This window comes from Oenanthe melanoleuca, chromosome 1 (genome assembly GCF_029582105.1).
Source record: "Oenanthe melanoleuca isolate GR-GAL-2019-014 chromosome 1, OMel1.0, whole genome shotgun sequence".
Lineage (NCBI taxonomy): Eukaryota > Metazoa > Chordata > Aves > Passeriformes > Muscicapidae > Oenanthe > Oenanthe melanoleuca.
The window spans coordinates 30,418,381-30,442,300 of record NC_079333.1 but is presented as its reverse complement, the minus strand read 5'-3'; the positions used below and the strand labels follow the sequence as shown (position 1 = coordinate 30,442,300).

Here is a 23,920-nt window from a genome sequence, read left to right as displayed (position 1 = left end):
GAAGCAGTAGTCAGGCAGCAAGGTAGGGTCATGCTAGATGTATCCCATAGCATATGTTAGTACTGAGCTGGCTGTGAAAGCACCTACATCATATCTTGTGACACTTGAGGTCCTAAAATAGTCCCACAAACAAATACAACACAGATGCATCTCTGTTTCATCAGTAAAATCCTTCCTCCCTTAACCCTGAGATAGATGGAAGCGATTGCATCCCAGCCCAGCAAAGTGTCTTTAACCCCAAAATGTGAAGGAGGCTTGAAAATCTTTTTTTCTCACTGAAGGTGGATCATTGAGCAGTTAGGAGGGGAGGCAAATGGAGAATTTACAATAGTGAGCATTACCCTTAATGTCCCTCCTGGTGCCTTTTTTTATTTTTCTTAAGTATTGTCCTGTGTCAGATAAATCAACAGGCAGGAAGCAGAGCCACGGGACCTCCCAGCTGCAGGCTTAGAGTCTTCACTTAAACAACATGTAATCAAGCTGCCTTTTGGACTCCATTCCTTTGTGACCTGTTAATTTTACATTTCTAACTGCACAGCAGCTCTAATCTATCTGTGTTGTGGAGAGCCTGGTATGCAGGATTCTCTGTTCCCACGTGACTGCAGTCCTGTCCTGGTGTGCAAATTCACATTCATTTGGGCAAAAGATGATTTATGAAGGCAGGTTTTCCATTTCCTGAGTGAGAGTTTTAAGCCACAGATGGAAAGCATTTATGTCTAGGAAATAATTTCAGACACTAGGAATGACACAGAGTGCTGTAGAGAGTTTTTGGTCACAAGGTAACAGCCGAAGTCCACACAGAAAGTGGCCTTGCAGGAATCCCTCTCTCCTTGCCCCATGGTGCCTGGCTGAGTGAGCTGGGTATGTATGTGTAAATGATGTGAATTCATCATACTACAAACCACTGGGATCATCAGTCAGGATACTAGATCTCAATTCCAGATCTGTGAACCTATTCTTTGGGTATTAAATCACTGCAATGCTCAGAAATGTCCCCATGCTCTTAGATGAACAGCAGCTTGGATCTGTCTAGTCCAGGACTTGACCATACAAACAAGTAGAGCAGATAGTATATGCTGCATCCAGCTTTTTGCCCTCTTCCTACACCAGTAAGGCCATAGAGCCACTTCAGCCTTTGACTTGTGTGTTCTGCCATGCTGGGACACAGAAGCCTGGGCCAACACTGAAATGGAACAGCAGTGTAAGAGAAAAACTGTTTGATTTATTTCTTTATTGTTTGTTTTACTGTTCCCATTCTTCTTAATCTTCCTTGATATATTGAAGATTGACAAACTAATGATTATTGCATGCTGAAAGGCTCCTTTTCATAACACTGTCACAAAAATACTGTTAATTCTGCAACAGTCAATTCTACCACTTGTACAAAAATCATATGATTTCAGTGTAGAGACAATCATCCAGATAATTACAGTCAAGTTTCTTCCAGAGGCAGGAATGAAAGCAATACATTTACTTGAATTAAAATTAACCCTAGGTAATTCAGTGGTGGGATTCAGCTTTTTCTCAATTAGGAGAAAAAAAAAAAGCTCAGGTATCATTTTGGAGAGCATGTTATTGTAAGTCTTGACTAAACATGAAGGTTAAAGAGGAATATGTAACCACCACATACCTTATGCTTGTTTCCACACAAAGAGGGGAGAGCAAAGAAACAAGCTGTAAAAATGTCTTCTCAGCCACTGACTGAGCTTCAGCTGTTTCTTCTATTCCAAATCCCTTGTATTTTTTGTTGAGCTTATCTTTGCTCTATTCTAACCTTCTTTTTCTCAGTTTCTCTCATTCCATATTTTTCTCACTTTCCTCCCATTTTTCATTTTTGTTATTGTCCACTGTGGCATCAGTGCTCCTCATTTGTTCCTTCTCACACAGCGTTTTCCATTTTCTCCTTTTCCCCATGCTGCACTGGGAGGCTTTGGAAAACCCTTCTCCCTCCTAGGACTGGCCTTTTGGCTTGTGTTGGCTTAGGCTTAGCTGTCAGCAGTGCAGTGAGGTGCTTGTAGAAACCAGTGGAGTAGCAAAGCCAAACTTCTACAGATGGAGCCCAGTGCCAGGACAGCTGAGCTGGGGAGGATGGAGTGGCTGTCCAGAGAAGCTTCACTTTTCCAAAGCTTGTGGCCTCCCCTGTGTTATTTAATAAATTATACTGACATATATGGGCGTATATTCTCATATAAATATAGATTCAAAACCAGGAGTATTCTTAGCACAAAGTTTTCTGGGGTTTTCAGATGAGAATCCCAAAGGACTTCCTGTCTTGCCTTTATGCCCTTTATTCCCTGCTCTTGCTCTAGGTCCAGGCTCAGGTAGGGATCATTAATGTGTTTTGTTAAGCTTCATTCTGAGAAACTCATTATTCAGGGCAAGGTCACTTGTTAGCTGGAAAACAGTTGATATTTTATTAATTCCTTTGTTTCTGTAGCAGCTTTGCCTGGGTGAGGAATCACCAGGCCAGCTGTGGTACCTGCAGGGCTTAGCCCTGAGAGGGCAGGGAGAAGGAAGCAGCAGAGCCTGCGAGCTGCTGTGAGAATGCTTTTAACAAACACTGTGGAAGCAGCTGGTGGCTTCAGCTGTAGCCTTAATTCCAAACATCATAATTGATTGGTTTGGTTATTTATTACACTTAGCTTGCTGCTTTGGGCAAAGCAACAAGCTAATAAAGGGCCAGCAGTTTGTTTTTCAATTTTTTGCTGACTGGTGTGGTTTCTGGGGGTCTCATATGCTTCAGTAAGCATGTCTTGTCTTTTCTTCTCCCTGTGATCTATCACAATCATCTGCCTCTCCCTGCTAACTCCTTCTCTCCATCAACCTGTCCTGAGAGATGTCCATTTTGTTGACCATATGAATTACTATCTTTGTTTCTCCTTTTTTATTCTAAATGCTGTGTGTACTTCCTTTGTTCTCTGCTCCGCTGAGTAAGTTGTTTTGACTTTAGTGTTTTGTTGTCTCATAAGCAAGTGGCAATAATACAAAGGTACTCAAAAGCCTGACTGCCTTCAAAAGAAACTTGGAAAGAATGTTCCTCTTTATTTGGCTTAACAGCATCTGCTGATGCTGATTATGGCATCCACAAGTAGATATGGAGTAAGAATAATGCAATATAGGAAGAGATAATACGTTAAAATCAGAAGAATTATGATCCTAAATACTTGGTTCCACCAATATGAACTTTGATTTATTTCCTTAAATAACTCAGCTGATGCTAAAGTGTTTGCAAATTTTCTTTGCTAAAGTGAATGTGAGTCCAGGAAAAGAACATCCATTTCACACTGGCATAGTTGAAATGCTGAGCTCTTCAAAGTAATCAAACCCTGAAGAGACTGGAGTTTGATGTCCATTTTGTTTCCACCAAGAAGCTAGCCACAGGTGACTTAAGACTGAGGATAAGGTGATTTGCTCTGCCACAGAAAATTCTGTTACCCATTCAGCAAGTTTCAGGGCACCTTTTGCTAGCACTTAGCTACAGGGGAAAGGTCATACAAGTCAAAGCTTTAAAGTCAAAACATGAGCATAATGGGCCCAAGGCCCCAGATGCCTTTATATCATCTAAGTTGGTGGTGGTGAAACAGCCCAGACAGCATGCAGGGTTTCCCCTAAGTATTGTTTTCATTCCAGGAGAAGGCAGACAAAAGAGTGTTCTTCTCCATGGGGTATATAACCAAAGCTTCTGCAAAGAGCCTGTCATGGAGCTTCCTAGGTAGTGAAAGCTACGTGGTATTTAGCAAAAGTGTGCACTTTAATGATTGTTAATTGCAGAGTGCTCTTTTAATACATGGGGAGCCTTCAATATCTGAAAATCTATTGAGCATCATGTGGGAGAGGGAGAAGGACATGGGGGCTTTTAGGAGGGCATTCACTCTGTCAGCAACATCTTGTATCTAGCTGAGCAGGGGATGAAAAAAAGTCAGAGAAAATGTCCACAGTGGGTTCCATTGACCCAGAGACTAAGAACATCAGGAATCTCATTTTACAGCTTTATTTCACTTTTAGCAACATTAACACTTCAAAAATATATGATTATGCCTCTCATCCATGGTTACAGGGCTTTTCCATTATTATGGTCCTTTGTTGTGTGTTTTTTTTTCTGTGAGAAAGAGCTTTGCATCAATTTAGCACAGAACAAAGTTGATTCCTAAAACCTTTAAACATAACTGTGTGCAACAACAGCTTTACACATCCCACTGCGATGTAAAGACCCAAAATATCCACTGTTCTACTGTTACTACTTGGCTTTTTAGCACCTCTGTGGAAGTTAGAACAAGAGAAGAAATGAATCTTCTATCAGGTTGCCAATCAGACTCTGCTGGTATTTGGAATATAGTAATGAAATCACTTAATCAGGTGACATCCTCATAACATAACTGCTACAAAAGTGTGTTTCCAAAGTAAATCAGACTCTTTGTTCTTGTTTCAGGTTGACTTTTGTGGGTATTGCCTACCTATAGCAGAAATTACATGATGTGTATTCGCCCTATGAGTGGGGATATTTATAGGCTTTTATTTTGTGCTTAAAAACATCAAATCAGAAATCCTGAATACAGTAGTAGCTCTGAGCTTTTACACTGTTTTCTGAATTTTTTTAAGCTACTTGATAATCAAAATGCTATTCAAATAATTCTGGTTTTCAACATTCTGCACTTTTGTATGCATGCTGTGCATAGTTCTCATTCTCATGGTTTATCACTGGAGACCTTCTTACAGCCTTTCAATACTTAAAATGAAGGTTTATAAGAAAGATGTAGAGAGATGTTTTACTAAGGTCTGTAGTGACAGGACAAAGTCATAAGAGTGTTAAATGAAAAGAGATTAGATTTCAATTAGATATAATGAACTTTTTATTATCAGGCTGATGAGGCATTGGCACAGGTCGCCCAGAGAAGCTGTGGATGCCCCATCCCTGTCAGTGTTCAAGGCCAGGTTGGATGGGGCTCTGAGCAACCTGGTCTGGTGGAAGGTGTCCCTGCCCATGGCAATGGGGTTGAAAGTAGATAGTCTTTAAGGTCCCTTCCAACCCAAACCATTCTGTGATCTGCATGGTGTTGAGACCAATGTACACAAGAAGCTTTTTGCTTTAGACAAAATCTACTGGCAAAGGACAAAAGTTCACATTAGTAAAAGTCTTTTAACTTTGTGTCATAACACAGTATCTATGTTACAGATAATTCTGTCATATTTTCAATTTTGGGACATTGTAAGACACTTTTTGAGACATTGAGAATTGAATGATGACATGGAATGGTTGATCCACTTGCTTAAGTGGATAGATAATGTGCAGAAAAGCTGTAGCACTTCCAGGGTGCCAGTTCTGTCTTTAACACTGAAGCATGATCACTTGTTAAGACATTTCCTCTCAGGTACTTTAAATTAATTTTAATGCCTGGAAGTAATGTTCATAGTTTTCCCAATGCACCCAAAGCAATGTTGAGTTTTTCACCTTTATTTGCTTGCAGTAAATAATGATCTACAATAAAAAAATTCCTCCTAAGGAGAGGAGAAGCAGCAATGGCCTTTTGGGGAAACAATGGCCTTGCAATGTGTTCCAAAATGTGTGTGGCACTCAGGCTGCAATGTCCAAAGGACAGAGCAAGTCAAATAGTGTTACAGAGAAAGCAAGCCACTGTCTCAGTTCCTGCCTAAGCTAGGGATGCCCAGTATAAACTCATGCAGGTCATTCTAACATAAAGACATCTGAGAGATGGAGCTGGTGTTAAGCACTTAGGGCCAGCAGAATTTTAGGCCTGACTGCTGTCTAGGATTCCCTGAGTTTGGAGGAGTGAAGAGTGCAGTTTCCATTCTGCTTGGACCTACAAACATCCATGTAACTACAAATGTCCCATGTTAAACATAGGAATTTGTGTGCTCAGAGCATCTAACCATTGAGCTCTGTAACAGCTCTGCAGCACCTGGGTAACACTGATCCTTGGATATGTCCAGCCTGGGTGGAATTAAAAGATAGCATCCAGTACTGGGCTTAGAACAAAACTGCTGGCAGAGAGCTGCATGAAATGCCTTAGAGCTTGTCACCCTGTAAGCGTAGAGTAAGTTAAGTGAATTAACACACAATTGCATTTTAATGCCCAAACAAGTGAATTGAGTTAGTCCTTTAATATACTGTAGTTCTCCTTTCCTTTTCTGTGCAGTAGAAAAAAGCAGATTCCTACCTGATGAGGTTTATGAGGTTAATAGCAATGAAGTGCCCAGACACTCTTGATGATGAGGGCTGTACAAACACAAAGATACTACGCAAGCATAGCAATGCCAAATAATTGATGCAGATTCCTTGTCTGTGGTCTGATTTCCTCTCTTCAATTGCACAGTTTCTCTGCCAAGTAAATATATCCCTTTTAGATGAAAATACTTGTCCCTCTGCCTAAAGTACCCTGGTTAAATTACCAGTAGTGTTGGTAACATTCCTTCTTGGTATACTTACCTGTATAAAAACAAGTGTTGAACAGGTCCTCAGGAGACCTTCCTTGCTGTGTGGGAGTTTAAGGAGCATATTTTCTTTCCTAATGGATAAAATTGTTAACAAACACAGTCCCCATTTACATGGTAAAAAAAGAATTTTTCACTCATGTTTGTAATATCGTAGTGTTGCAGAGACAGCCTTGTTTATGCTAGTAAATGATAGGTGACCTAATTGAGACTGAAGTGGAAAAAAAATCACATGTTTGCTAAATTGCCTAAACATGCTGTCTTCAGAGAGCTACTCAGATTACTTTTCAGTCCTCTTGTAAAGATTGTTTCTGATGCACAGGTTTAAATAAACTAACCACTTGTCCCTAAGAATGGTTGCTGATCTTAGGTATATGTTTGTGAATAAAAGAGAATTGGAGGCCATGCAAATGCTCTATTTCTTTACTGGTTTTGTTTATACTAAATGGCTGTGATGTTAGTGCCATTGTATAGTTTCTTGGAGAAATTACAGTGTAAAATATCAAGGCTTTCCTTAAAAAAGAAATGTCATTCCAAATGTAGTAAATATCAGATCATTTAGCTGTGTAGAGCCTGAAGCTAAGCTGGATACTGATTGAGTATGAAATGTTTATGTTGAGGATGGAAGAACTGATATGGTAAGCCAGAAGCCACATTCTTTTGCTTTATATTTGCAAGGGGCAAGTATTAGTTGTATAAGCATATGATTTCCATACTCTTCATACATGTGTTTGCTTTTTAGGTAGTCTGTCTTGTTCCTTACCTTCACTTGTCTTTATGAAATGCCTTGAAATAGATTCACGTGTGCACTGGATGACTTTGCATGGCCCAGAAACCTACAGAGAGTTTTGCCCTCCTATCACACAAATCTAAATGGTACTGCTCGTTTTCAGTTCTCAAGGATATGTCTTTGATCTGAATAGAAGAGGCTGAGTTGTGCGAAGGAATGCTCAAGACATAGTCACTCACATTTGTGATGCAGAGCACAAAGGCATGTGTGCAAGATGGGTCTTGAATTGCCTCAGTTTTTACTTGGTCTTAATCAGGAAAAGCTGTCAGAGATGTCTGTAAGGGCTGCATACAATCTGTGGGTAAAAAAAAAAGAGAACCTATATAATGCACTGGGAATATGGCAAAACAAACTGGAGTACAGTTCCCTAGGTATGTTAAGAAATAATATTCCTTCTATTTCTGTGTTCATTGCATTGTCACCCCAGCCTTGGGAGCTTTGTGAAACATTGTGCCTGGTTATCCTGTTCTGCAGACTATGAGTCAGGAGTGGTCCTGCTGGAAGCAGCAGAGTGGATTGTTACAGGTGATCTAAATCGAGTTTAAGTGGGTGGAAAGACCTAGGGAGCTGGTATGGTAGAAGCAGCAGGGGCTGTCTAATTACATTAATCCCATTCTTGTCCTAAAGCAATGACCACTAATCAGGCACTGGAGCGAGGGTTTAGAAAGAGAAAGTGCCCCTGTAGTTCTGAAACTCTCCCAAACAGAAAAAGATGACTTTTCTCATTGCTCACCACAGCCATGCACCTGTTTGGCCTAAACTGGCACCTGCAGCCGATGGAAGGGCAGATGTATGAGATCACGGAAGACACAGCCAGCAGTTGGCCAGTGCCAACGGACGTCTCCTTATATCCTTCGGGGGGCACAGGGTTAGAGTTACCTGACAGGAAAGGCAAAGGAGCCAGTGAAGGTATGGTTGTGTGTCCATGTTGTCAGTCCTCTGTCTGCCTCTAAACTCCAGCCGTCCAATCTCATGTTCCATTACCCTCAGTGCTGCCATCAGCAGGTGCTTTTCCAGTCTTTCATGTCTAGAGCTAGTAGCTGTCAGTCCTGTTTCCATATGTTTCTAAGTTTCATACCCTTCTGATGTCCACTAATGCAATAAAACTGTGTGAAACCTTCTCCACACATTCAAGGCATTCTCACAGACTACAGAAAGCCAGCATGAAAACCCTGCCTCGAATGGCTGTTTTCATGGGAAAACATTGTCTCTTAAAAATGAAATTATTCCTGGAGCACTGGATCAAGCTTCCTCTACAGCACTACAAAAGTGTTTGAGTTTGACTATTTGTTGCCACTTAGCAAATGTTTTGAGTACCAAAATACTTAGTAAGAGCTATTACACTGTAAGTTTTGGCATTCCAGAGTTGGACATAGCTTTGCAAAAGTATCCACATAAAAGGCCTAGTTCCACAAAGTATCATGGTGTTGACAGAAATCAGAAGGAGCTTATGGGTCCTCAGTTCAGCAGCACCTTATTCAGCAGCTTTACATCATTGTGTTCTTTTTTTAGAGACAGCACTGCTAAAAGTACTCGTAAGCTGTGCAAAGTCTTATCCCTCCCCAGGCATAGCTGGAGAAATGAGAAATGCAAATTTTCAGAAAGCTTTTTTTTGTTTGTGTGTCAAGCTTCTCTATATATAATTATGAGATTCCAATAAAATTGAAATAATAGACTATTTTTGATAGTTATTTTGGTGGAAGGTTTTGGGCAGATAACATGTATACTACTGTTCTTGCAACTCACTGAACTCAAAAGTTTACACAGAGTTCCCTAGGCTTTGGCTGACAGCCTATCTTTACATGTTTAATTTAAATTAATTGTAGCAGGTATTTTTCTATAAGAGTTTTTCCATCTTTATTAGTCCAAATAAAGGCCATAATTATATGTGTTCCTTGAAGCAGTGTATTTACTGGTAACTGATGGCTGCCATCAAGTTGCTACAAGGAAAAATCAGCTAAGTTTATTCTCAGCAAACCTTACCAGACAGTACAGCAAGCTGCAGACAGCCCTGCTGTTGTACTCAAAAATGCTTCAAGACAGATCCTTTTTTTCCTCCTCTAACTTGCCATATGTTTCATTTTTGAATCATCTAGCTTTGATCGGTCCATTTCCTTTTAAAAGTCAAAATGAAAAGAAATGTATGTATTCAAAACTGCCATCCAAGTGAAAGACCTCCACTTGATTTTATTTTAGCCACGTTTACAGTGACATGAGTGGAAGTTTTGATTGCTGCTCTGTTAAAAGAGAAATCTGGGAAATAGCCTAGTTATGTCATGAGAAGACCCCTCAAGTTAGTGCTTTGTATACATCTTAGGGAATATGTAGGCTTTAGAGGATAATGCCATGTCCTGACAAAAAACACATCGGCACTTCTGTGGTGCAGGAGTAACACTGTCCAGCCTTCAAATGCAGCTCTCTCCCCATCAGGTAGCTGTGTGACTAATTCTGGACTAGCAGTGCTGCAGAGCTTCTGTTCTAAACCAGAATGTATGTGATTGAAATTTATTTTTAAAATAATTGAAATATATTTGAATGTCTTCTGGATGAATGAAATAGGCTGGAGTGTGTTAGGAACATCCTTAGAGCTGATCTGAATGAATCATTACCAGTGTCTTGCCAACTCTCAGTAACAGTCATTCCTTCTCATCTCTGGCTGTGCTCCAGAACAGCATTTACCTCTGTTCAAGCCCTGTTTACCAAAGCACTTAACCACATGCTTACATTTAAGCATGTAAATGACTGTGGTTGAAGTCACAGCTATGTGTGTTCTTAAGTGTTTTGATGGGTCCGGGAACCATCCTGTGAGAAATACAGAGATTCAGCGAGGTCTTAAATGAAGTAGTTAGTTTTGATATCCAAAGAAATTAGGAACAGCTAAGAAATCAGTTGCTACAGCAACTAAAAAGTTCAAGGTAATGTGCAGAAACAGCAAAGTAATTGACAGCCCAATTAAGAATTCAGACCTGTAGTTAATTTTAAGGAGTCAGGTATTCTGATTAAAAGCCAGTTTCTGATTAGAATCTCAAATGGCTTTTTTCATTGTAATTTCTTTGTGAAGTATCCAGTCCCATAGGGCCTAATCTTACTGTAGGCTACAACTGGTGAAACACAGAGGAATTTCAGGGACTAAATTCAGGCTGGTGAAGAGAGTTTCTCCTTGGACTTCTGTATCAGGACAAGCTTCAACCTCTGGCAACATGAGATAACAGCTCTTAGGACAGCTGCTTCTCAGACATACAGCTGTGCACCAAGAGGAGATATAAACTTTGTAATTGTGTGTACAAAAAATTATTTCTGTGAGACTGTCTTTTGCAATCACAGAAGCATTTTCGTTTGCATGAGCAAGTGCTGCTCTCTTGTACAGAATACACCCTGTGCTCATTTTCTCCAGGCTCTATCTTGCATAGCAACATCTGTCATGTTAAATTCTCTCCTTCCCTGATTCACTCTGATGTACAACCTTTATTAATGAACAATCATGGGGCATATCAAATACTTAAGGTTTTCATCTGAATATCTAAGAGTCCATAAAACATGTCAGTAGTAGTCAGAAAAAAATATATCCTTCATTTGAACCAAAACATGTGATATCTTTAGTTCTTCTTTAACAGAATCCTCAATCTTTTCATCTTGCAGTAGTGCAATAAGAAACTTTGCATGAAGACATTGGTACTGTATTCTACAATCCTGACAGATGAAAAGAAAATTTTAGTATGCCAAATAAGTACTGTCAATTCATTTGATAAAGTAATTCCCTTCAGAATCTACCTGGTTGATTTTCCTTGTGCAATTATACTCTATTAGCACGGAAGGATTCAGAAGGAATGCCCATTTACCTAAGTTGCTTCTGATTATCTCCTTTAATATGTACATGGACTGAAAAAGAATAAAAAGTCAGCAGATTTCCCCCCTGTATTGATTTGAGAGTGATGAGCAATAATAAATGGAGATCTTATAAAATTAGGAGTAGCTTTTTTTTGTGTGAACGTACAACCTTTGCATATACACCTTTTGTGCTGATATGCATAAAACTTCTGCCCCAAGAGAGCTCATACCATCAAGTCCTGCTCCAGCAGTGTCCTTAAGAGGCTGCTGACTTTAAATCAGGTTTTAGTGTTACTGGAGCCAAAAATCTCCAAGGAAAATTCTCCATCTTTAAGAGTTAAAATGGATATCATTTCTATATTGATTTTCAGAGACAGCTAGCAATCTACATCTGTTTCTCCAGGACAGTTTGTGTTGGGATAGTATGTGGAGAAATTTGAGGCAATACTGTATTTAAAATTATGTAATCTTAAAGGGAATGTTGCTTGAAACAATAAAATGCAGTGTTCTACAGGTCACCTTTTCAGCATTACAAGTAAATTCTGAGACTATTTTACATAAATTCATTGTAGATGGAAAAGGATTTTTTTTTCCCAATTTCTCAAATGTAGATACTGGAAGAAAAAAATTCATAATGTGATTTTCCTACAAACAAATATATGCAGCCGGAAGTTTCCTTCTCATTTTGCTAGAATTGTTTGCTCCATGAAACACAGAGTAGTGTGTGCTGTAATGGCATGGAGATAAGAAGGAAAATTATTTGAATTTCCAAAATTAATAATTAGTCCTTGTTGGTGACATGTTGCTTTCTTTATTAAAGCCAGAATCTTTCAGGTGACACTACTGCATGCTTTTCCACTAGAAGTGTCCTTAATAAAGGCTGTTTCCTAAGCAGTTGCCTTCATCATCCCTGTGCCCTGCAGCCAAAGCTGTGGTCACTGGTTATAGCACAGGCTGAAAAGGGAGCATTCTGGCATTTGATTTTTCATTCTGCCCCTCATTCCTTGGTCTTCCTTTGGGTCCAGATTTTTTGAAACAGCCACCTGCTTTGGGAGTTATGACTGCAAAAATTTCTAACCTGGAATTCCTCAGGTGTGTTTTTAGAGGTACCAGCCTCCCTGCCGACTCCCTTGGACATTTTGGCATGTCCTGATCCCATTTGAATACCCAGGCTCTCCAGCCTGGTAGTTTTAGAAAAAGATGCCTCCATTTGTCTTCTGAAAGAGAATAGATATTAATAGCATACTCTACAAATTATATTGAAACCAAATTAAAACCTCTCGTGTTTCTTAATAGATACTACTCAAGTGCAGGGTATGGTCTCCTTTGTTTATCTCAGTCCTTTTTTTAATAGCTTCGTTTTTTTTACTAATTCAAATATTGTCAAGAATTAATTTAATAGAGAACATTTTTCCTTTCCTCACTTAGGCATCATTCATGCTGCTGTTCTCCACACCACCATTCCACTCTGTGGCACGTCTATCTCATTCTTGCTACACTTCTCTTTACTAATTAAGTGATGACTTCTCCATTCCTAAACTTATGTTAATTTAGGATATAATGTCAGATGATTTATTCTTATCTTTGGTATGTAATTACACACTCTCTGATGTTAACAATTTAAACAAAAGGCCATTTTTCTCCAGGTTGCTCTTCCCATGCTCATGTTTTCAAGCAAAACAGTTACTAAAGCCAGAAATAATCCTGCTAGTTTCCCTCCCATAATCGTATGGCTTGGCTAGACCTAGTACTCTGAAGACTTCAGGACACTAATAGACTGTTTCTCAAGATCAGTGTCAGAGATACCAGTATGATTAGATTACTCTCAGGATCTAAAGACTAATTCAAGAATTTTGTTCCTGTGTTTTGGCAGGAAAGCCCAGTAGTTTCTTTCCAGACGACAGTTTTATAGACTCCGGAGAAATTGATGTAGGCAGACGAGCCACACAGAAGATCCCTCCTGGTATCTTTTGGAGATCTCAGGTGTTCATCGACCACCCAGTGCATCTGAAATTCAATGTGTCTTTAGGAAAGGCTGCTCTGGTTGGCATCTATGGCAGAAAAGGACTCCCACCATCACACACACAGGTAATGGAACCTTATTTCAATTAAATTATGTTGTCTCAAATTTATGTTTGCATGATGTATTGTTTTATTTCATCTATTTCTTTCAAGGATTTGTTGCTTGCTTGCAAGATGCCCAGGATCATTTATCCAGAGAATGAGAATCAAGATAGAGTTGAAAAAATTAACACAAATTAATCAGCTGTAGGCAGGGGCAGAGCAGGAAGTTGCCTAAGGCAGCAGGCTGCCAGAGGAGAAGGTTTTTGTGAGGCTGGTGGTCATGGAGGATACCAGCTGGTTGCTCCAAGCAGCAGAAGATACCACCTTCTCCATTCAGTGCTTTGCACAAAGGCAGCCATACTCAAGCTGCAACCAAAGGAATCTTCTCTTAAGCAGATTTATATACCTCAGGTCTGTCTCTCTTTCCAGCCACTGTCTTTCCCATCTCATGGTAAGAGCAGCAAGACCCCACTTGGTCACCCTAACAGGAGCAAGATTCACTTCTGTCTTCCCTAATGGAATGCCTTGAGCCAGCCCTTCACATGGTGTATGCTGACTGTCAGCTTAGACTGGGGTTTGTCAGGGCCAAGTAATTAGTGTATAAGAAAAGAAAACCAATTCACAGAAAGCAACCAACTTAGGCAGAAATCAAGATCCAGTTATTATTCTGTAGTACTAAAATGGAAGCAGGTGCTTTTTTTAACACACTTTGACAAAAAACATCAAAAAATCACTTTGTGGGTAAAGCTCTGAAGAACCATCCCCTTAAGTGAGGATTTTATACATTATTTTCTCTCCTTTCTGTTTCAGCTTCTAAGCTACTCTTACCCAGATTGATGAATGCATTAGGGCATAATACACTGGTAATGCAAAATGTCTTATTCCCACTTGCATCAGCATGTTATCAAAGAATTAGCAGGTTTGTGTTAGTGTATCTTGCCCTTGCCCTCTACTATTAGCTGAAAATACTAGAGATGCCTTTTTTCCTTTTCTTAACAAACAAATATGTCTATTATGATCTCTGTGGATAATACGGTATTTTGTACATATTAACACACCTCCAACTTATTTCTGTCAAAGAGGTGTCATAAATCTACACTTCTCTGCCTACTTTTCTGCAGAATTAAAATATTCCAGTAGGATCAGCACATCATAATTTCACTGCCACAGTAATGCTGTTACTTCCCTTTTGTAATCAGTCTCTTTTCACAGGGAGATTCAAACATTTATAACTTTTAAATCCTGTGTTAGTTAAATAAAGACTCAAGTCATGATTGCATAATACTAACTTTAGATCAGAACTCTGTATTCCTTTTATTTCTGCATTATCATTCTTAAATTTTGTTACGGAACAGAAGTTATTACATGGATAGGTTCAATTGTTCAAGCAAAAAACCATAAAATTTAACACAAAAACCTCAGTTTTTCTATGGAGTGCAGTCATTGGTTTCCCATGAGGTGAAAACCATCATGGGATCATTTTCAAAAGTCCTGCAAGCAGATGTGCTCAAGTGTGGACTCCATTGTCCATGGGGCCAGAGGTCCTGCCAGGAACCTGCTCCAGCACAGGCTTGGGACAGGGTCACAGTCCTCTTTCAGGCATCCACTTGTTCCTGAATGGGTCTTCTCCCCAGGCTGCTTGCAGGGGGATCTCTGCTCCCCTTTGGAGCTCCACAGGCTGCAGGGGCACAGCTGCCTCACCGTGGTCTGCTCCACGGGCTGCTGGGGAATCTCAGCTCCAGCACCTGGAGCACCTCCTGCTTCTCCTTCTGCACTGACCTTGGTGTCTGCATAATTGGTCCACTCACATATTCTCACTCCCCTCTTCTCTAGCTGCAGCTATTTTTGTGCAATAATTTTTTTTGCCTTCTTCAGTATGTTCTCAAAGAGGTGACAATTACTGCCATCATTTAGGGGCTCAGCATTGGCCAGTGGCAGGTCTGTCTTGGAGCAGGCTGGCATTGGCTCTGTCAGACACAGGGAAAGCTTCCAGCACCTTCTCAAAGCAGCCACCCCTGCAGCCCCCTCTGCTACCAAAACCTGGCTGTGCAAACCCAATACAATGCTCCAATATCCATGCTAAAATAACAAACTATTCCAAATTCTCTTTGGGAAACTTTCTCTGCCTGTGGTGACTCTTTTCTATTTTAGGTTGCCAACAAATGTGGTCACTAATAAGTAGGAAGAAAATGTCAGCTCCAGATTTCTGTAGTCTTAGAATTAGATCATGCAGAAGCCCAAAACAGTTTGCTGTTAACAAAAGGCATTTATTCTCATTCTTCTCAACAAATCATAATAAGTTACACAATTTTGTTATGGTCTATTAGTTTTAATCTTCCTAGATCAAATACTTTTTAAAAGTCATTTTAACCTACACCAAATTTTAATAAATCATAAATTTTAGGGATAGGTCTTCATTGCTTACAGAGGGCATTTTTCCATTTGAACCATTTGAATTGATTAACATGGTATTTTATCAGTTATTTCCTTGGCAGTAACTAATTGCCTATGAAAAATCTTTGAATGTATTAAAATTAAATAAACTCCAATCCATTTGTGCTTCAATTATTATTTACAACTAGTAACTAGTAGCTTGGCAAATTCATCAACATCTGCAGCAGCATCTTGCAAGTATTTATAAAAAAAACATTTTGCTTTTGGCAGATAGCCCTTAAGTAAGCATAACCCAGATTGGAGTGGAACAAGAGCAGCTCACTGTACCTGAGTGTGAAATTGTTTTCATCTAAGCTCTAATTAACTACATCTAATATATAGCAGGAAGTGGATGCTTGTAAGCAAAATCCACAGGACATTTCTTAGATGTCTACTTTACAATGAGGCAGGTTGCATCCTACAAGTGTCTCTTCACTTGCAATCCAGTGAATCTAGAAAACTAATTCAAGCTGCTGTGGAGATGTCAGCACTTGATGAAGTGAACTTTACCTATTGTTTCTTAAGTTCTGTTTTAAAAATCGAGTCAAGCTGTTCCATCATGTTTCAAAATGAATATGGAAATACTTAGGGTTTTCTCTTACTGGTTTTACCTTCTTTAGTTTATGTGCTCCTTACTCAAACTCCAGCTCTGTTGAAACATTCCCAGCACCCAGACACCACGATGATGTCCTCTGTCACTGTTCTGCTCAGCTGTGTCAGGCATGGTCACACTGAGACCTGATGAGGCATTAGCCTAGGCAGTAGCTCATGCTCAGAGTGGCTACAGACACCTGGGTCCCAAAGCATCTTTCAAACCAACCAGTATGCTCTTAAATCCTTCTGTTGTTTTCATAGAATCATAGAGTATGCTGGGTTGGAAGTGACCTGTGAGGATCATGGAGTCCAACTCCTGGCCTAGCACAGGAGACTCCAAGAATCACACCATGTGCCTGAGAGCATTGTCCGAACTTCTGTGACCACTGAGGAGGCTGTTCCAGTGTACAGAGTGAAAATCCTTTTCCTGATATCCAACCTAAGCCTCTCTTGACTCAGCTTCAGGCTGTTTCCTCAAGTCTGTCACTGGTCACCACAGAGAATAAGAGATCAGTGTCTGCCCCTGCACTTCCCGTCAGTGAGGAAGCTGCAGACCACAGTGAGCTCTCCCCTCAGTCTCCTCCAGGCTGAACAGACCAGTGCCCTCAGCCACTGCTCATACAGCTTCCCCTCCAGAGCCTGCACCATCCTCGTGGCCCTCCTTTGGACACTATCCAAGGGATCAATGTTTTTCTTATATTGTGGCACCCAGAACTACCCCCAGCCCTCAAGGTGGGGCTGCCCCAGCACAGAGGAGAGCGGAACAATCCCCTCTCTCTTGCCCAGTTGTCAGTGCTGTGCCTGATGCACAGTTGAAGCAGAAATGTGCATTTTTAATTACACATGTTTAAAATTTATACTTGCCCTGTATTTTTAAATTTTAGATTGTCTATTTTTATAATTTATATTTACATCATATTTTTTTCCAAAACAGAAACGCTGTCTCTAGCAAAGCTAACTTGGATAGACACCCAAAAGGAATGACCTTTGCAGTGTGGCAGCTTTTACATTCTCAAAAAGACACTCCAGCACCAAATTTGAGATCTGTGTACTGAAATACAACCAAAAGAAAATAAAAATTAAAGCAAAGTTCAAAAACTATTTCATGTAAATAAATAATTAAAAATACGTAATTAAAATAATCTAGGGACAAATTCTGTCATTTGATATGCAAGCTGTGTCATATATAGCTTATTGCTCAAAATGTTCTTGGAAATAAACACTTCTTTTTTTAACTTAGTAGCTTAACTTTTTTTAACTTTTCCTACATATGAAAGAACATGTCATCAAGTCCTTATCTTGGTTGACTTTGAAGACCATAATAGACAACTTAATAACAAGCACCCAAATTTTGCTGTAGTAAAGTGAAAAGGGATAAGCAGCCTAAATATTGGTGCCACAGTCAACTAACACTCAGCAGCCATTCAGTGCAGCAACATTTACAGGTTCAGAAATAAGTAGTGGCGTTTCTTTCTGCCTGTTTTTCTTCTTCCTGCCAAAAAAATCACAAACTTTCCTGATTAGCAGGATGAGAGAGGCAAAACCAAGTGAAGTCAGGGAATAGAAAAGCTGAATAGTGCCTCAGCTGTTGGATTTTGCTTGTGAGGTGTCCTGGTCACCTAAACACATGATAGAAGTCAGATTAGGTAAGCTTCATTTAACATTTGTGATGTTTGCTAGGCTTATATCTGCCTCATCCCATTCATATAATACCAGACAAAATACAATTATTGTGGGAAATCAGTGCAAGGTTATTTAAATAGGGAACTAAAAAGAGTTATAATACTAGTATTAATGCAAAGCAGTTGTTCAGTTGAAGCTACCCTTGCAAAAAGTAAATGCATCCTTTTGAGGAAAATACCTAGAGCTACTCCTTAAATGGGACTTTTCTATATTATTTATCTCTTTTCCATCTTCACTTTCTATGATCTTTTAACCACGTTTCCTATTGTTTTAAGATAAAACCCTTGTTGTCTAAGCAAAATAGTTCTGCAAAACTTCTGCCAGAGTTCACTTTAAAATATTTCTTACTTTTCCCTTGGTGACCCCTAGCAACTCTGGCAAACAACCCAATTGGGCTAGATATATTTTTCTGTCTTATTTTCTATATTAGCCAAGACATAAAAAAAGATAACAAGCTGCTTGGTGTCATATTTACAGTGCAGTTGAGGCATGGTCTCAAGTTATCCTGCCTGTATTTCTACAGAATGAGAACACATCAGTAAGGCCAATAGGCTGCAAGTCACCTTCTAAACAAAGAGGATTTCAAGATTCTTGTAATTACAGGAAAATACATTCATATACTAGCTATTTCCAAAATGGTTATTTGCAGGTAGTCCAGAAAAGTACTTGAGTTACCAGAGCAAATCCTGTTTATGATGCTTCTGCAGACCCAGAATAAGAGACTAAGCTTGAGGAAACCTTATAAAGAAACCTGATAAACACACAAACACCACTCCCTCTTGTGTTTCAGTTTGACTTTGTGGAGCTGCTTGATGGAAGACGTCTACTGACACAGGAAGCGAGGAGCCTGGAAGGACCTCAGCGGCAGCACAGAGCCTTTGTGCCCCTGGCCAGCCACGAGACAGGATTTATCCAGTACTTAGATTCAGGAATATGGCATTTAGCCTTCTACAATGATGGCAAGGAATCGGAAGTGGTTTCTTTTCTTACTACTGCTATTGGTAAGGATTTCCTCTATTATTCCTGAACTCCTAAATATGCCTCAGGGCCAGGTATTAACACGTGTACTCAAATTGCATGATGGCTTTGTGTGGTTTTGGAGAAAATGCTTGGAGGAGATTGTATTTAGCAGCATGCTGAATACTGTAAGACCCTAAATGTTGAGTAAGTATTTTGTAGGCCTTTTAAGTAACTATAACCATAACAAGATTCTGCCCAGTGCCAAACACGGATTACAAGCTGAAAAATCCTTGCTTTATTTTCTTACTTTGATTTTCCTTTTCTTTAGTTGGCTTTTGTTGATCTTGTTTGACTTTTTGTTTGTTTGATTGGCCTTTTTCTCTTTCTGGAGCAGAGGTGTAGAAATGGTTGAAGAGCATACAGCAGCACCATTCTACAGTTCTGTGTAACAGACAGACAGTCCTGCCACTGAATACCATCAAAATCACTGAAGCTGGAGTTCAGGCAGAATACTGGGGTTAAAATTCCAAATAAAGTGCAGTAGAAGCCTTGGTAGTAGCAACCATAGTAACAGGAATCCCTGTTTCTCCTTGCTAACAGAAAGAAGCTGAGATTACTTAACAATAAATTAACTAAATAGGTCTTCTGACTTCTCTGGCAGTAAAATGCCCTGTCAGTTCAGTTCACAGGTTTGGATTTGCTGGTGTCCAAGGAGGAAAAGATGCTGCCAGTAAGTGCCTGACAGCACACTGATTATTCTTCTTCCACCCTCTAAATATCTAAATCTGTTTCCAATTCAGTAATATTTAATTTTAAATTCGATTGACCTGCTGAAACTGTTCATATGCCTAAATTCATTTGGCTGTAATTTAAAGATTAGTCCATAAAACTAGCACTCAGCTTTCTTCTAGCCACAGTGTTTAATGGACTTTTTTTCTTTGCAGAAAAAAGCAGACTCATTCCAAAGCTGCCATTAATCCCTCTCCCAACAGAGGCATTGGTGTTGAGTCTCAGCTGTCTGCAATAGTTACCTAAGAGCTATAGGCTGTAATTTGTCTTGGCAGATTAATTAAAAAGTTTAGGTCTTATTAAAGCAAAGTCATTAATATCCCAATATTCCATTTTAGCACTAAAGTTTATCTAATGCAGAAATGGAAACTGCTGTAATACTATGGTTTAAATTTAAAACCTGGAAATGTGGTGTTCTGTCTTGTTTGCAATTGAGCAACACTAGAAGTAGTTGTATATTAGCTTACGAAATTGAAGTCATACTCTATAGAAAGCAGATTTATTTCAATTTATTTTACTTTAGTAATTTGATTTTTTACTTACAACAACCACAAAAGCTTAAGGTATTCTTCTGAAGGCAGTTTTTTTCCTTGTCTAAGAATGTCTTCAGTTCAAAATTTCCCATCACAGGAAAGAAATCAGCAAGGCTCTAACAGCAGAAAACACGTTTAAAGCACTGTCACTACTTGTTCTTGTTTTCAAAGTGATGGTTAAGTGTTCTAGCCAGACTTTTCTCTTGGCCTCATTGCACTAATGTGGGAAAAAACAAGAAGACAAAAAAGAAGAAAAAAAGCATTTTTAATTTGCCTTTGAGCATCAAGAGGATGGTATGGGTGAGAAGCATGTCAGATTGTATTCAAGGCAATTGGTTTTGCTCTGCTCTACCTTCATGACTGCATGGTAAGCAGAACAGTCCATGATATGGAGCCCATGATATATTCAGTATGTCCCCTGATGACCTTGAATCATTCAGTGTTTCTGTGATTCAGAAACAAGGAAGTTTTCTTTTGCTACAGAGGTGGGAATCACTTCATCTGCTGGCAGCTGTATATCAACGCAAAGCTGTAGTGTAAAAAAACCTGTTTAAGTACAAGCTATGCATTCTGAAAAAGACTTAAGTAATATTTTTAAGTAGGAAAATGTGGCTTCTTGGCTAGAAGTAGTCCAGAAAAGTGCAGCATTTGTATAAGTACCATAAAAACACTGTAACAGCCTTAAAAAGTTGGTACCTTTCTCCTCAATCTAGATTTCAACAGCTTGTTAAAAAAAAATAAACAGTCAGGTGTTTTGTGTAACTCTAATGCTTCAGAACCTTTCTGTTGTGTTCATGAAATCTGGCAAGACATGGTTGCTTGATTGTAAGTACATAAACACTGTGGTACTGTAGTGTTACTTTATTTTTCTACTGCCCAAGTAAAGAGGATAAAACAACCTGACAGTGCTTATGAACAAGTGTGTAAAGTTGCAAGACCAAACAAATAAGTCACACATGATGGGAGCCTTAGATCTGTCTATGCAGGCTGAGGAACCTTCAAAGGGGTTGTGTTGACTGTCAGAGGCAAGTTGCCATTTAATTTGTTTCCTGTGGCAAGACCACCTAAAAAAATCTCCCTTTATTATTCCACTAATATAGGGCTTGTAGTAAGAGTCTCAAAAGTATAGCTGTGATGCAGGAAGAAGTAGGATCCAATGATCTGAGAAGAGGACCAGCAGCCTGGAACTCCTGAATTCTGATTGATGTGTTAATTCTGCCCCAGCCTAGGCTCATGCTTCAGCTGCTCACCGTGTAAAACTGAGGAGAGTGACATTTCCCCAGAGATGCTGTGAGGGTGATAGAACTGCTGGGAAAATGAATGAAGCATTAATTAATAATCACAGATAGTAGTAGAAAGCACAAAATTGATAACGGTGATCATAATGATAAGTTCATAAAGCCAAACTGTGCAGCCATTGCTTCAGGCAAACATCCCCTGTGAGTGAGGACTCAACAAAATAAATGGCAATAGCTTTTACTTCAGCAATAAACATGCTGGATGGAAAGAGTGCTGATTTTCCAAGTCTTATCTGCTGTGTTTCAACAGACTGAGCTGTTCAGAGCCAGCAAATCATTGCAGGCTCTATATGACAGTATCAACTGCAATTACTGTGCAGTGCTTGCCTGGAATGATTTGGCTTCCATTATTCTAGTGGAAACTGGAGAAAAATGGAAAAAAGCATCTTTATTTCCAGTTTGATAACACACAGTTAATTTCATAAATTGTGAGGCTGTCCATTGTACAGCTTTGGAATGTGATAAAGCTATAACTAAATCCACTCAGGAACATTAGCACAGATTTTGAGGGCAGGAGATGGCAACTTGGCCTGTTTTCTAAATGGGTGTGGAATCATCATTGAAGGTTTAGGTGGTGTCCAAATGTGTGCCTGTTACATGCACTGAATGTAAACCTGGGGAGAATACAACCTTGTAATGCCAGAGCTTATACTTCTGAATAATACAGGAAATTCAGATGGAGGGAAAAAAATATTCTGGAAAAGTTTTCAGCTTTTTTTAATAGCATTTTTATATTCCATTATTCTGAATTACAATTCATTACAAGTAAATGGGCAGTCAAGGTCGCCCATTAATAAAGTAACCTTTTTGTAAATTACATTGGTGGCACTTTCTGAAATTCCTAATAGAAACACTTCTTCAAGAAGCATCTTGTGGATTCACAATCTGCCACTATATGCCTGATAGTGGTAATTTATTTAGAACAATCTTGTCTAGTGAAGCAAAATAGTAGGCTGAGGAATCAGCTGGAATCAGCACATCTGAGACAGAGATTTTGGCCAAAAGTCTGCTCAGTAGAAGCAAGAAACTTCTGAGAACCTGAAAAGAGCATCTGTGGAGTCAAAATGTCTTCCAGCAGCTGTTACTGTTGAGCTCAGGCAGTGTTGACTGTGCAGGGCCATTGAGAAATCAAAAGTAAAAGCAAAATCAGTTGTCTGTTAGAGGAGAGCATCACTGTTTACCAGCTTGTCACACAGCAAGTGACAGGAAAAACGTGGAACACCCAGGATAGGATGCAAGGTTTTATCTCATTCCTAACTTCTACATGAGACAATGCTTAAGTTAAGAAAAGGACTATTCTTTCTGCTCCCTCCACCATCTATAAAAAGCCCTGCTGGAAGTAGTTTCCTCCACTGAAATGCAAGATGAGCTCCAGTGTGATTTATAAGGGCTGCCAGCACATCCAGCACTACACACCAAAAGGCATGTGCCCTTCCTGCAGTAGGCCAGAATGTAACCTGCCCCATGCAGTGCCTAGGACAGCACTTCACACTCAGGGATGGTACCAGCAGAAGAGCACTTCACAACAGGACTGAGCTCACAGAGGAGAAATTGCAGGGCACAGAGACAAGCATGGGACTGGGAGCACTCCTTGTGTGAGAGATGACAAGAATGGATTCTTCAGCATTGTGTGAAAGTGCCTTTGTGTTTAGCTTGCTCTTAGCAAAGGGAAAAGGAAGCATCTGAGTAGCTCAGATTTGATTCCCTTGCTTTTGCTGCTTATGTGTAAGCTACCTTAAACTCTAGCAATTTCCACTTCAGAGAGGATACAGAAGTGTGATCCACTTAGAGTGTCAAAGCAATTTGTGTTATTTACACTTGCTTTGCTAATGTCTGGAATAATCTAAATTGGTTTCATGTAAATATTGAGGAGTCAGGATACTGTGCAGAGTAACATGGGATGTGATCTGTTTTGGCTTGCACTTTCCTTTTAGCTCCTTAATGCCTCAGTTACTCAAGTTAAAAGTCCCCCATGTACTATTAGAGCTTCAGGACTCTGAAGGAGGAAAAGTGATTTTAATGTCCCAGCTACCCTTTTCTGAACTTCTCCTTAGGCTAAAGAGGCTGAAAGTTCAGCAAGTACTTTGCTGCATCAGAGCTCCTTAACTGCTAATGAGAATCCAGCTGCTCCGTGGAAGAGCTCAGTTCTCCTCTATTCCATGAGTATGGTCATCTTAGCGCTTCTGTTTCAGAGAGGGACATGGAGCACTTCCACCCTGTGCTAACCCTCTGCAGATAATTAGTTAGTAGCCCATTCCTGCTCACACTCACAATTCTTTTTTTGCTCTGCACAAAAAAATAAATGCAGCAACATATAAGAACTGTGCCAGGAAGGAAAATCACCTAATTTTTGATGTTATTGATCTCTGCTACAAAATAACAGCAGAACTTTGCAGGCTCTGCAAATAGTTTTTTTCAACTTTGGCTCTGTGTGCCCCCCTACAAACAGACATCTCATACTCTGTCCATCTGATACTCTCTTGTTGCTGCCAACCCTT

General features: G+C 39.6%; 1 protein-coding gene across 1 annotated transcript in view; it reads left to right on the top strand.

The window, feature by feature from the left end:
- TENM4 (teneurin transmembrane protein 4) overlaps window positions 1-23,920 on the top strand; it is a 1,506,484-nt gene that overhangs the window by 1,321,159 nt on the left and 161,405 nt on the right. Inside the window, exons 16-18 of the mRNA XM_056495278.1 lie at window positions 7,979-8,149; window positions 12,942-13,156; window positions 18,633-18,843. Of these exons, the coding sequence (XP_056351253.1) occupies window positions 7,979-8,149; window positions 12,942-13,156; window positions 18,633-18,843 (597 nt within the window). The remainder of the gene's footprint in view (window positions 1-7,978; window positions 8,150-12,941; window positions 13,157-18,632; window positions 18,844-23,920) is intronic.